At 41.6% G+C, this 14,587-nt stretch overlaps 2 protein-coding genes across 7 annotated transcripts in view; one reads left to right on the plus strand and one right to left on the minus strand.

Moving 5' to 3' along the window:
• The window catches only part of TRIM21 (tripartite motif containing 21), a 146,099-nt gene that overhangs the window by 108,307 nt on the left and 23,205 nt on the right, over positions 1 to 14,587 (minus strand). For 3 of the 6 annotated variants that reach the window (XM_042904673.1, XM_042904675.1, XM_042904674.1), the window contains one exon: positions 14,080 to 14,184. The exons of the other annotated variants lie outside the window; for them this stretch is intronic. In XM_042904673.1, the coding sequence (XP_042760607.1) occupies positions 14,080 to 14,099 (20 nt within the window). In that variant the 5' untranslated portion in view covers positions 14,100 to 14,184. The remainder of the gene's footprint in view (positions 1 to 14,079; positions 14,185 to 14,587) is intronic. 6 annotated transcript variants of the gene reach the window in all.
• LOC122199537 (olfactory receptor 52M1) lies at positions 12,799 to 13,752 on the plus strand. The gene has a single exon (XM_042904681.1). The coding sequence runs from the start codon at positions 12,799 to 12,801 to the stop codon at positions 13,750 to 13,752; it is 954 nt and encodes a 317-aa protein (XP_042760615.1).

Raw genomic sequence — 14,587 nt, forward strand, 5'->3', positions numbered from 1 at the left:
TTGATGCAGCACTAAGGACTGGGTGGGTCAAAGGCACATCCTGTTGGTCTCCCAATATTAGAGGTCCCCAAATCTGTTCCTATCTGCCCCAGTTTGGAGGAATTTAAGAAGTAGAAAGGCAAAAATAAAGTTGAGAAACCTGACCAGGAAATGCCTGGGGCTATGATAAAGGCAGATTAATCAAGGTATAGATTAAGGTCTACCACCTGGGGACCCAAGGCCATGGGCACATGTGCAGATAAAATGACAGAGGGAGGAAAAAAAAAAATTCTGGACTCCTTGACACAGGAGGCCAAGGTATTGTGAATCTGAAAGCTGTTGAAGTCTTAATGGGGTATAAGATTAGATTGGGAGGAGGATATGGAAATATAGCAGTTGATAAGATAAAAGGTAGGAGTTTATTTAGATGAAAGTTGGGATTCTTGGGTTGCCTGGGTGGCCCAGTTGGTTAAGCATCCGAGTTTGGCTCAGGTCATGATTTTGTGGTTCAGGAGTTTGAGCCCTGTGTCAGGCTCTGTGCTGAAAGATCAGAGCCTGGAGCCTGGTTCAGATTCTGTGTCTCCCTCTCTGTGCCTTACCTTGATCACCCTGTCTCTCAAAAATAAATGTTAAAAAAAAAAATTGGGATTCTCAGACTTTTTGAGGTGGTCACATCTCCTTTACCTGAATTATTGGGATGGAGATTATATCCAACTAGATTGCTTCCCCTACCTAATACTGTAAAACAGAAGACCTTGAAATCTACCTTCAGACCAGCTTTAATTGAACGTGCTAAGTGGGAATTACTGAAACTGCCTGAGTCCACTTAGAACCACACAGAATACTTAGTAGGCAAAAAGATTACCACTTTAAAACACTTTTTTTTTTTTTAATTTATTTTTGGGACAGAGAGAGACAGAGCATGAACGGGGGAGGGGCAGAGAGAGAGGGAGACACAGAATCGGAAACAGGCTCCAGGCTCCGAGCCATCAGCCCAGAGCCTGACGCGGGGCTCGAACTCACGGACCGCGAGATCGTGACCTGGCTGAAGTCGGACGCTTAACCGACTGCGCCACCCAGGCGCCCCAAAAGATTACCACTTTAATGACATGCTGGAAGTTGGATCATTGGTACCAACAAATTCCGTGTGGCTCATGAAAAAGGAGATGGTTCATGGAGACTAACAGTGGATTATGGAGGCTTAAATAAATTGTATAGCTCACCATTTTCAGAACTGGTTTCAATCATACAAAAAATACAATGGAGGGAAGAAGGCTGGTACTTAGTGATTAATTTTACAGATATTTGCTATGTCTCCATCATGGCAAAGAGCCAACCACAGTTTGCCTTCACCTGGGAAGGAACCCACTTACCTTTACTGTGCTGCCACAGGGTTTTCTGAGCTCACCCACTTATTGCCAAAATTTTGTTAGAAGGGATTTGGACTGGATGCAGATCTCAGTTACGATATCAGTGCAGTGTATTATCTCAAATTAAATCCAGGTAGATTTTAGTGGCCAACTGGGGCTGGTTAGTAAATCCAGCATATGTTCAAGCACCTGTACAGGTGGTAAAATTCTTGGGTATAACTTGGGCAGGAATGACCTGGGATATTCAAGTGATTAAGAACAAACTGTTACTACCCACTCCTAAAACCAAGCAAGAAGCCCAGAGTTTGGTTAGTTTATTTGGATTTTGGAGAACTCATTCCATATCTGGCAATATTGCTAGCTTTTATCTAGAAGATTACCTGAAAGAAAGCTGTATTTGAATAGGGACCTGAACAAGAACAGCCATGTCTGAATTCTACAGGCTGGCTCTCCTAATGCCTTTGGGTTCTTACGACCCCCACTCAGATAGGATTTTCCAAGTATCTTCCACCTGTACTCATGTAGACTGGAGCTTATGGCAAAAGTCCATGAGGGTCTCTTAGCAGCAACTGTTGGGATTTTGGAACAAAGAATTCTCAGATGTCGCCATCTAGTATATGCCATAAGAGATCTTAGCCTTCTTTTGGGCATTAAGACTGCTTCAATGACTGAAGGACATAATCCTGAAAACTGAGATACCTGTAGGGTCTTGGATGATGTCAGAGAAACACTAACAAGGAAGGCAATTCCCAGAGGGGTTCAATAAAATGGAATGATTTGTGTAGAAGCATGCAACCAGGCAAGTGAAAGGAGGTGCCCATCATACTCATGAGCAGGTTATCCCTTTTCCTCTAGGGCCAACTTTGGAGCCACCTGAGGAACTGCTAGAATGAATTGCCACGTGGACAGTATCTGGTGAACAGCTCTTGACTGAACAACAAAGAGCTGCTTGGTTTTTGGGCAGCAGTTTCAAGATGAATGGATGACATCCCATTTGGGAAACTGCCACATAAGACCACCAGATAGAAAGGCTTTGATTAAAGAAGCTAAGAATAAATCAGCTTAATAGGCTGAATTGCCCATTTACCTAGTAGTGATGGAAGAATGGTGCAATGGTAAAAAGCCCCTAGGTTTATTTACCAACTCATAGGCTATAACCAATAGCCTGGCTGTATGGTCAGGTAGATTGGCAATGGAAAACTGGACTATTAAAGGGATGCCTAAATGGGGCATGGCCCTGTGGAAGTCACTCCAGAACATAAGGGGCACATCGGAGTAGGACATATTGATGCCCATTGGAAGAACCTCTTCCAGGTTTGGAAAGGAATTAGAACTACCAGATGGACTTTTCCATGTGCTCGAGGTGGCTATGTAGGTCTATGAAGTGAGTGGACATAGTGGTACTGTAGCAATGTAGAGTTGGGCTGAATCTAGATATTCTTCTTGCACCCTGCAAGGCACAAAATGTCAGAACGGTTCTGTCAACAAGAGAGACAGACTGAATATGGCTATGGGAAAAATTCCTGGGTGATGGGAAGGAAGGCCCCACACATAGCTGGCAAATGGATTACATAGGCCAATGCCAGTAGCCCTTGAGGGGGGAGCTATAAATGGATCCTAATCGGAATAGATGCTCTAGACTGGGTCTTCACATCCAGTGATAGATGTAAGTACCCAAAATACTGTTAAGAGGTTGAAACAGAAGATACTGTACCAATCTGGGACACTGAATTACATTTGTTCAGACCAAAGGATTCATTTTTCAGCCCATAATGTCCAACAGGGGGGATAAGATATCACATCAAAAGGACATGTTTATCACCCTCATAGTAATGGTCTGATAGAGAATTGGAATTGGCAGTTGAAAAATTTGCTGTCTAAAATGGGGAGGCATGGGGAAGAGACAAAAACATGAATAGCTGGCTTACATGCCTCCATGAATATGTAGTTATATTCAATATGAGGGGGACTAAGGGAAGGTCCCCACTGGATAGATTCTTCTGCTTTTCCTGGAAATTTGGGTGAAGAATGGGGGAGAATACTGGTGTGACCACACAATTCTTTGTATCACTTCAATTTTTTTCCCTTACTTGTTATAGTGGTCCAGGGACCAGGGATGCTACCGTGGGTGCTGAAAGTGGGGAGGATTCCAAAGCAAGAAACTCTGAATTCCTAGGGGCTGATGGCATGACTTGTAGCTGCACCCTATTCTGGCGAAGTTGGGAATGATAGTGAATGCAGTTACAGTAAATGCAGCTGTATTTCCTGGTGAGGATAGCCTGCTAGTTTTCTACTTTTGTAAACTACCCTACATGAATGGAAGTGGGCTAAGGGTGAGGCACTTGCTAGATTAGTGTTACTGGCAGCAATGTGGATCAGTACAGTGGCTGAAAGTAATATCCCTTCCAGAAGGTGGAAAAGTCTAGATAAAAAATGACAAATGGACAGGGAAATAGCTTTACCAGAAGGTAAAGGAATAAGTGGGTTAAACAATGAAGGAAAGCCAATCGTTGGTTAATACACAAAGGTAACATTCTCCTGCTCTGAGCCTCTAAGTACAATTATTGTAACAACCCCTGTCCTTAACAGAGTCTGGTATATGGGCAAGGGAAGATTGTTGGAAAGGCAAAGCAAACACTTCTGCAATTCTTACTGGTTTGTTCTGTAATGGAAGATACTAAGTCAGTGTGAATTAGGAAAAGGTCAGAAGCCAGAGGAGGAGATATGCCAGGAGACCTCTCCAGCTTTAAGACTTTGGACAGCAACAGGTCAGCTGAGTCTGGTCAGGATCAAAGATCAGGTATCTAAAAATGGTATCTTTAGCCAGTTCTTATGGCAATCCTGGCTACTGTTCAAGGGTGTGAGACCTTGACCTTATACTCTTGGATTTTAATATTGGTCTTTAAAAAGGGTTTGGAGTGGGTTAATAGGTACCAATTATATGTGGCATATAAGAAATCTACTTTAAGCATAAAGATGCATAGTATGTCTTTTGCTATCCCTTTACTAACACTATCCCTTTGCATAATATGTCTTTTGCTATCCCTTTACTAACACTAGTCAAAAGAAATCTGGTTAATTTCAGACAAAGTTTAGAGCAAGGGAAAATTACTGGGATTAAAGAGGGGCATTAAATAATGCTAGAGGTTAACTCTCCAAGACCGTCCTTAATGTGTATACACTTTACAGAACATCAAAACATGCAAGGCTAGAACTGCAAGGAGAAATAGATGAATCCAAAATTATAGTTGGAGATTAACTTCCCTCTATCAGTAAGTGATAGATCCAGCAAGTAGAAAATCAGGACATAGTTGAATTGAACAGCACCATTAATCAACTGGATCTAACTGACCTCTGTAAGTTACATTATTTAACAGAATATTCTTCAAACTCACGTGGAACATTCACGAAGATAGCATTTTTTTAAATGTTTATTTTTGAGAGTGAGAGAACACAAGCAGAGGAGTGGCAATGAGAGGAGGAGACAGAATCCAAAGCAAGCTCCAGGCTCCGAGGTGTCAGAGCAGAGCCCAACGTGGGGCTCAAACTCACAAACCATGAGATCATGACCTGAACCGAAGTTGGACACAACCAGCTGAGCCCTAAGATAGGATTCTGGGCCACAAAACACACTGTCTAGTAGGTTTAAAAATAAGTCAGTCTACTCATACCAAAATGGAATTAAACTAGAAATAAGGACTGCTGGAAAACCCAATACTGAGGTTAAATGTTTTTTAAATAGATGGGTCAAAGACTTAAGTTAAATAGTTTGAAGTTACAATAAAAATGATTTGTATTTTGTATTCTAAGTTTTATATTCAAAGTTTGTGGAATGCTGTGAAAGCAGTGCTTAGAAAAAAATTTAGCCTTGAATATATATTAGAAGAAATGAGATCTAAAAGAGGACCTATACTTCTATCTTGGAAAACTAGATGAAGGGATTTAAGCCTCAAGTAAGCAGTAAAGAAATTAGAACAGACATCAATGAAATTGAAGTCAGGAAGTCAATGGAGAAAGTCAAAACCAAAAGCTGGTTCTTTTACAAGATCAGTAGAAGTGATAAACCTCTAGCCAGGTTAAGGGGGGGGAAAGATACAAATTATTAAACAGAAATGAAAGAGGGACCATAACCACGGACCCCTACACGGTAGAGGAGTATTTTGAACTATACTCATACATTTGACAATCTAATGAAACAGACCAATTCTATGAAAGATCATCTCTGAAACTCGAACAATAGATGAATATAAAGAAAATGAATCAGTAACTTTCTAACACAAGACACACAGTCCATATGGGTTCACTGGGGAATCTCAAAAACAGATAGAAAAATCCTCTGCAAAATATTAGCAAACCAAATCTGGCAACACATAATATATACTGTGACCAACTGAGATTTATTCTAAGTATGCATGGTTGACTCAACATTTAAGAATTGCTGTAGTTTATCAAGTCAACAGGCTAAAAGAAAAATCATGAAGTCAATGGATGCAGAAAAAGCATCTGACAAACTAGCAATGAAAAATGTAGAATTGGAACCTACGGTATATGAATTCAAATTTGTTTTTCACACACTACCTATGTAAATTTCAGGCAAATTAGTTAGCCTCTGTGTGTCTCAGTTTCTTCATCTGAGAAATGAGGATTATAGAAGCTCACATCTCCTCAGGTTGTTTTGGTGAAAAGGAGAAAAAGAATTTGGGAGATGATAGCCAGAGGAACGAAAGTATAGCAGCACAAGGTAGTAAGGGGAGGAGAAGATAAGAGGCGGTACTTGATACTGGGATAGGGATTTCATTTAATGACTGAGAATGAGAAGCTTTTTTATGTTTATTGGTATAATACAGCCCATCATTTGTCAAATCATTCTGACACCTGAATTAAGATTTTCAAATCTGCCTATGAAGATGTAGATCTGAAGGGGATTCTCTCATCCAGTTGTACATCCACAGTTACTTCAGGCTTTAACAGAAACCTCCCACATCCTGGAAAATGCAGAAAAGAGTAAATCACCAATGGTACTGTGTGGGAGTGGGTAAAGGGATGCTAGGGATCTGATGGTTTGAGGCTCAGAGAAAGTTGATTGGTGGAATGAGGGATATAGAGGGAGGTGCAGGATAAGATAAAGGATGTGATAAAATTCACAGAAGATGTGAAAACTCAGGGGTGTGTGTGTGTGTGGGGGGGGGGGTCAAGGATGGGACCAAGATAAGGAAAACCCGGGTTTAAGGATAACTTGGTCAAGGACACATGTCTAGGAAGTGTTGGTACTGGTAATTAACTAGACAGATGTGGATTCACGTATATGATCTTAACCACTATTGTATACCACTTCCCTCAGAAGTGAGAAGGGGCTCAAATTTGATCCCAGATCCCAAATCCTGGCTCTGCCACTTATAAGCTAGGAGGATTTTTTCAAAGTTCTTTATGTTGAGCACCAGTATTCCCATTTATGGATGAGAAAAAAAATCAGCCTTCAGACTTCAGAGAAGATGTATGCATGTCACTCAAATATTTATTCCCACCTACTCCAATTCAGCAGTTGGCCTAACACACTGAAGAGTTCTTTTATAGGAATTTCACATGAAGGATGGCTTATTTCAGAGCAAGAATACAACTCATTGAAAAGAGTTATAAACCAGAAATCCAATATTCAATTTATTTTGGGTCCCTGGTATCCATAGGTTAGCCTGACCAGAATAGCCTCCTTATATTTGATGGACTTATAAGGGAAGCCATGTTGTAAGACAGGGCTGATTGGATGAAGGCAAAACTGAATCAACACATTCAAACATAGGATTAACATGTTTAACATCAAGCTTGAGGTTTTCCTTTGTGTTGTGGAGCGGTCTGTCATGGTCTCTCATCCTTGGGCCAGGATGCCCTCTCCTGGACAGTGCTAGAATGTGTATGGACCATGTTTATTTCGGATTCATCTCTGCTTCCAAGGCTGAATAGACTTCTGACTCACATTTAATACAGATTTAAGATATCCTATGGGGAACGTTAGTATCTTTAATGTTCTTTTACACAGCTCATATGCATACTTCTCTATCAGTTGAAAAAGGTGGTCTTGAGTTGGTCCATAAAGTCAAATTATTAAAGAGGCCTTATAACCTTTAACATGATTCAATTGATACACTGATTTATTGACTATTTATAATTTCTAAGTATCACGCAAGGTATGTATAAGAATCCTAGCCAACCTACTAAATTCTAAATTTAAAGGAGGAGTTCAATTGGATGTGGTATTTACTGAACCAAGTTTCAAAAGCTAGACATAGATTAATATCTGGGATGACATTCCTACTTTACTTGGCAGAGGGTATAACATGTGCACAAGCACAAAAGCAAGGAATTACCCTGCAGCTACAAGCAGTTTTACATAGAATATAAACTTAAGGTTGGGAAGGAGGTAGCAAGCTTCTAGAGTTCCCAGATTTTCCTGAGGTGCTGGAAAGTAAGATACTCTGGAAGGGGAGTAAAAATGAGAGCCTTCATGTATTGATTCTACTGCATTAACCCCTGTTCTGACCATATTGGTTCCTGGTCTAAAGGAGACAGGAGGTCTCCCAGGCTGATGAGAGCTAATGCTTCTGAAAGACACAAAAATTATAGTAGTTCTAACAATGCTGTTTATTAAGTGCCTGATAGGTTTTCTTACAAGCTTCTTCATATACAGTATCTCAATTATGAAAGCTACCCAGAGATGATTATTCCTACTTTACACTGAGGAAAAAAAACAAAAAAACCTTGTTCAAGGTCACACAGTGGGTATTATGACTGAACTAGCTTGCAAACTCAAGACTTTGGAGCTTCCAAGGCCATGTCTTGCCACAGTCCTAAATCATGATACCCACCAACACATAAGCATCCCATTAAGATACACCAAGATGTGTGCCTGGGTGGCTTAGTTGGTTGGGCAACATACTCTTGGTTTGGGTTCAGGTCATGATCTCAAGGTTTGTGGGTTTGAGCCCCACATTGGGTTCTGCCCTAAGAGTTCAGAGCAGGCTTAGGATTCTCTCTCCCTCTCTGTGCCCCACACCCAAAACAAACAAAAAGCAACACCAAGAGATAAACCACTTTCTCAGTTTGGCTTCTCTCCTTTCTGAGGAATGGGAATGGGATGTTAGGTTGGAAAGGTTAGTTTCAGAAAGACATAAAGGAGATGCACTGTTCTACCTCCAAGTCCATGGGATCCATTCCTCAATAATGTGAACCAGAGTGGGGGGGGGGGGGGAGTCCACAGTATATAATTTTTAGGGAATAGCCATTGGTTTGTCTTTAATTTTTTGGTTTGTATTAAAGTTTAGAGACACTATTATCACCTCCAAATACTTTCAGAATATCAAAACTTCATTAGATATTTACAGCCATGCTGTACTCTAATTACAAGGAGATTCTTCATCCTTTTCCTATAAAAGCTTTTATGATTTCTATTTCTATTGGTGCCCTTAGAATAGCTACAGACTCCAGGGAGGCCAGATACAACCAGCAAGAGCAGGACTTGGACACCCAAGTAATCATGACTCAATTAGAGAGTCTGTCTGTTCTCCTGAGACCTCTCTGGACCAAGCCTGACATACTAGGGATAGCTATGCTTAAGGTTAGATTTTGTGTTCATTCTTCTGGGACAAAGTCTGTTATTTTCCTTCTCTACTAAGGGAAGTGGGAAGGTTAACAAGTCCAGATAGAATTCCCTCAACCCCTGAACAGAATGCTTATAAGTACCAGGCCTCAGTGGCATTTGCAGAGCCCTAGGCTCTTGCTGACACTACCCAGCAGAGGTAAGAGCATTGTATAAAAGGGGAATCTAGAAAAGGAACAGAGGTCATCAGGAGGGGTTCCAAGACTATTAGGATGAACAGACTTGGGACCCTTGGGCATTCTACTTCTGACTGTGCTCCTGTGTAAGTCTCCAAGACAAGACTCAGAGGGAAGGAATTCTCTTGGGAGGAGACTTGAAGTGTGGAATCCATACAGAGCTCATGCTTCCTTACAGATTCAAGGAGTCTGAAGAGGCCCTCTAGATTGCTAATGGCAATCCAAAACACTCCAAGAAACCTGCCAATGTTTTCAATACGCAATAGGTTATTCTCATTCAACATAGCTAGGCATTGTGTTACCCCAGGGATTATACTGGAGAAGATAGGAATGCTCCTTATTCTTATGAAACTTAGATTGTTTGAGGCATCATCCATGTAAATCGGCAATGCAGAGCACTGTGTGTGTATAGTACAAAGACAGGCACTGAGCACAGACAGGGTTGGAGCGATTTAAGGTGACATCTAAGTTATGGAAAGGTGCATATGTAAGGATTGGCTAGGTGAAGAGGAATGCCATCCCAACACCAAGAACATGGGTAATTCTTAGAGGCAAAAGAACATGATATAGTTAGAAGTAGAAAAAAATTTCAGCCTTGTTGGAAGGTAGTGGGTAGGGTCAAGAATGGTAAAAAATCTGGTTGGTGTTGGCAGATGTATTTGGATAGAGCTCAGGTGGCAGGTTGGCCTGACTCCTTATATCCTCATGGCAACTCTGAGCAGGAGCTTCAGTAGCCTCCCCTTCTATTGTGTTTGAAGTGTGAAGGCTGTTTGACTAGGGAGACATATGTTAAGGAATGTTAGGATCTTAGGGAAAGGATGGGAATGGGGCAGTCAGCAAAGTTAACCAAGACTCAGCCCAATCCCATTTAACAACGGAAGTGCATCTCTCCAGTCATGGGTACCCTTTTCAGTTTTATGAGGTGTTTCTGGAGATGAATAGGAAGAGGAAAACATGGAGAGGAAATGGTCATTGGGAAAAAGAGCTCTGTATGTTGTCAGGTATAGGGGAGGAAAGAGAAAGGATACAAATAAAATCTGCCTTCTTCAGGGCTTGAGGCCATTCCAGGGGATTGAAGACATTTGGCTTGGCTCTAGTAAGTCTGATGTAGTACACGTGTGCTGGATTTCAAGAGAAATCACTTCTGATGTCTAGAAGTCCCTACTTATACTTAGCTTTGTATGTAACTTGGGCTGTGAGATCTTCCCACAACAGGACTTCTCTGCCCAAACTCTGAAGGAAACGATTCCCCAGGTTGTGAGGCAGTATTGAGGAGACTCAAATGGCATCAAAAGAACAAAAAAAAAAAAAAAGACTGCTGACACCTCTTCACTAAAATAGGAGGGTAACTGCTGAGGGAGGAGGAGCATGGGGATAGAAAACAAATTCGCTTGCCAAGTCCTGTTGATTTTTCCATTCAAGGATTCTTCCTTTTCTGGAATAAAGATTCCCTATGTGATTACACCTTTGCTTAGTGTAGTATCAGGTTATTAAAGCCAGTTGATTAGATGCAAGGGTGAAGTAGACAAGTCCCCTCTTAAGTCTAGAAGTCCTGGTAAAGGTCATTTAGCCCTGAATGCCATTCATTTGCCTGTAGAACTAGTTCTGTAAAGTTGTCAACTTTCAGATTACATGTCCTACTAAGGAAGAAGACAACTTCTGAAAGACAGTACTGAGTGAAGATTGTACATTGGGATCTGGTGTGACCCATCCAAACCAGTGGCCTGGTGAAAGCGGCAGTTGAAGGGATTATCTACAGAGGCCTGGAAAGGGTTAAGGAAACTGACAAGGGGATGGTAAAGCACCAGAACCAACCTTGCACATTATTATCTAACTCAGGCCTGACCACATAAGGGAAGATGCTGTTGCCAGAAAACAGGAGGGGTCACTTTTTGGAGCTGTTGCCTTTGGTAGAAAACCATGGCAAGGCCATATGTGCGTGGCAGGAAGGGAACTGGAGAACATGTTCCTGATCTCCAGTCTCCTTTTCTTACCTCTTATTGGTGTCTCATATTGGCTGAACTCCTCTAGAAAACAGAAGAGAAGGGAATCCGGGTAATGCAGCCCTATAAACACCAGCTTATAGGGACCTGGGACAGGGCTTCAGAGGGACAAATGGAAAATAACCAGCACACAGGGTGAAAAAACCAAGACAGGCTCCCCTTGCTTGACTTCACCTGGTCACTTCAATCACAGGCTGGTTCCTATGCTCTTTTTTTTTCCCCCAGCCTCAATGATTCAGCCTTTTTACTGCTACTGCCAACACTGTTCCCATTTGTAGTGATAGAGGAGAACCTTGAGATGGAGAGGAAACCCAGCTCATCAAGAGGAATTCTGTGGGATCAAGTCACTACTATGGTGGTCATCCTCCCAGTACCGTGGCTCCCTAGAGAGGCATTCCAAGGTTTTTTGAACTTTAATATTTCAAGACCAAAAGTATATCCAATATTCTCAACTGCGAAGAACTAATGCTTACTGTTAATGTGTCAGACATTGCATTCTTGTTTAATCCTCATGCCTCCTCTAGGCTACAAGTGTTTAAGTTTGTTGTCAGTTGAAGTCAATTATATAACCGATACGATAAAGTAACTTGCCTCAGCTCCTACTGCCAGGATCTGAAACCAGATCTGGAAAATTCCAAAGCCCAGACTATTAACTATCTGCTATAGTCAACCCAACAAGGTTCAAGATGTAGAAGACAAAGCTTATATGTTTTTCTCCTTCCTTGACATTCCTCTAGTATAGATAGGAAACATTCTGGTATAATCCTTTAGACCCTGAGGAAAAACCCACACAAAATTGCTTCTAGGTCTTTTCTCAAAATACAAATATCCCTTTAGCCAGTTGTCCTGAACTCCAGGTAGGGCATTTCTTCTTTGGCCAAATACTTGTCCTCTAGGCTTCATGCCACTCAGAGCTGAATGGGTCTTCTTCCCTAATGGGGAGAATGCTCTGCTTCTGGAGCCTAATCCTCTATTTAGCCTCCATAAAAGGAGAGGGCCCTTGCAAGGATCTGCCTCTCAGCAGACAAACCGAGTTACATTCATCAGCTTTTGCTTTTTAGGAATTGCTTTGTTTCTATCCTTCAAGGTCCCTTTTCTTCACTGGTCCATGTCTTAGTGATTTTTGGCCTGTAGATTAAAGGTTTCAGATCATCCAATAGCAAGTGTTGGCCTCAAGCTTAACCTTTGATTTACCACAGAGCCTAGACAGTCCTGGGGGTCTATCAATGTGTCTTTTCAAGAAGCTCTCATTTTGAGACCTAATAGAATACTGAGAGATACCGTATAGTTTACCTTTAAAGGACTAAATAGGTACTGGTCTGCCTTAGGTCATTTCAATGACTGATGCAAGAACATTGCTCCTTGGGAGTCCTATTATACAGAGATACTCTTACATTCAAATATGTGTTTGGCTTGTGCTTGGCAAATTTTTGTCAGGTAAAATTTTGTGACCGTAATAATATGACACTTACACTATGATATTGTTCCATGATTTCTTTTAAGAAGTTTATAGCATCTTACCAATGATTCTATTCTTCATTATAGGATTTAATAAAATATTTCTAGAAAAAGTTTCTATGGCATTTTGGGGCATGAGTGAGAAGGTTCATTTATGAATCATGCTCACTTTTCAAAATTCCTGCTCAGTACCCAGCTCCTTCCAGCTTGCCGGCATCCCAGGGCTGGAGTCCCTGCATCTCTGGCTTTCCATCCCCTTTGGCTCCATGTACCTGGTTGCTGTGGTGGGGAACATCACCATTCTGGCTGTGGTAAAGGTGGAGAATAGCCTGCACCAGCCCATGTACTTCTTCCTGTGTATGTTGGCGGTTGTTGACCTGGTTCTATCCACTTCTACTATGCCCAAACTGCTGGGAATCTTCTGGTTTGGTGCTGGTGATATTGGCCTGGATGCCTGCTTGGCCCAAATGTTCCTCATCCACTGCTTTGCCACAGTTGAGTCAGGCATCTTCCTTGCCATGGCTTTGGACCGCTACATAGCCATTTGCAACCCGCTACATCATACCACAGTGCTCACTCATGCTATGGTGGGACGGTTGGGGCTGGCTGCCCTCTTTCGGGGGGTACTCTACATCGGACCTCTGCCTTTGATGATCCGCCTACGGCTGCCCCTTTACAAGGCTCGTGTCATCTCACACTCTTACTGTGAGCACATGGCTGTGGTCACCTTGGCATGTGGTGACAGCAGGGTCAACAATGTCTATGGGCTAAGCATTGGTTTTTTGGTCCTAATCTTGGATTCCATGGCTATTTCTGTCTCTTATGTGATGATTTTCCGGGCTGTGATGGGGCTAGCCACACCTGAAGCCCGACTTAAAACCCTGGGGACATGTGGTTCTCACATCTGTGCCATTCTGATCTTTTATGTTCCTATTGTGGTTTCTTCTCTCATTCACCGATTTGGTCACCAGGTACCTCCTCCAGTCCACACTCTACTGGCTAACTTCTACCTCCTCATTCCTCCAATCCTTAATCCCATTGTTTACGCTGTCCGCACCAAGCAGATCCGGGAGCGGCTTCTCCAAATGCTGAAGACAGAAACTAAGTTCAAGTGACCATTACTTCCTTCCCTCTCAAACATATGGAGAAGGTATTTAAATATGGTGGGCAGCTTGCCAAATGGGAGCTTCAAGCCGTCTGAGAGGTTAGGCCCAGTGTTCTCCAGTTTTTGTGATTCCAAAGGAATGTTAATGTAGAGCTTTAAGTTCTATTTATGTTTATTTTAATGACTAAAGGGTATTTGAGCTGTAAAGGTGAAATTATGATGACCTCAGTAATACAAATAGTTAGGATATTTATAAGAATTAAGTGCTGAATGAACACTAACTTGTGAGGTAGTTAGTACTGTTCACATTTTACACATTGGAAATAGGATAGAATACCTTTGCTTTATCAGTTGCATGCAGAGCTTCTAAGATGCCTAGATCCAATGCTTTGGAGTTTAGAATGTTATATAATAGGTTCTTTTTTCTGTGCCTGCTTCAATTCTAAAAAAAAAAAAAAAAAAAAAAAAAAAAAATGGAGTCGTTTCATTCATGTGGACTTAACAACAGGAAAAGCAATTTTGATTTAAACCTTTAAGCCAAGATGCTAAAATTGCTTGTACTAAGAAAGCATGGAGTGTTCTAGAAGAATATGGCCTGTTAAAAAAAGATCAGCTTAATGAAGGGCAGTGGACAAGATTATCAGGTTTCAACATGACCTTCGTACTTCTCCTGCAGACCCATTCCTGTCAAGTAGCCTGAAGTGTGTGAGGGCTCCATGAAGAGGAGAACCTCTACTCCTTGCAGTAGCTCTCCCTGGGTACATCTGTAGGATCCCTCACTACATATGGTCTTTTTGAATTGATCACAAAATAAGGTGAAGTTAGGAGTTCTAGCATTTCTAGGA

The sequence above is a fragment of the Panthera leo genome, chromosome D1 (genome assembly GCF_018350215.1).
Source record: "Panthera leo isolate Ple1 chromosome D1, P.leo_Ple1_pat1.1, whole genome shotgun sequence".
NCBI classification, from domain to species: domain Eukaryota; kingdom Metazoa; phylum Chordata; class Mammalia; order Carnivora; family Felidae; genus Panthera; species Panthera leo.

Coding starts and splice junctions, on each gene's coding strand:
- LOC122199537 (XM_042904681.1), top strand. CDS start 12,799: ATGCTCACTTTTCAAAATTCCTGCTCAGTACCCAGCTCCTTCCAGCTT.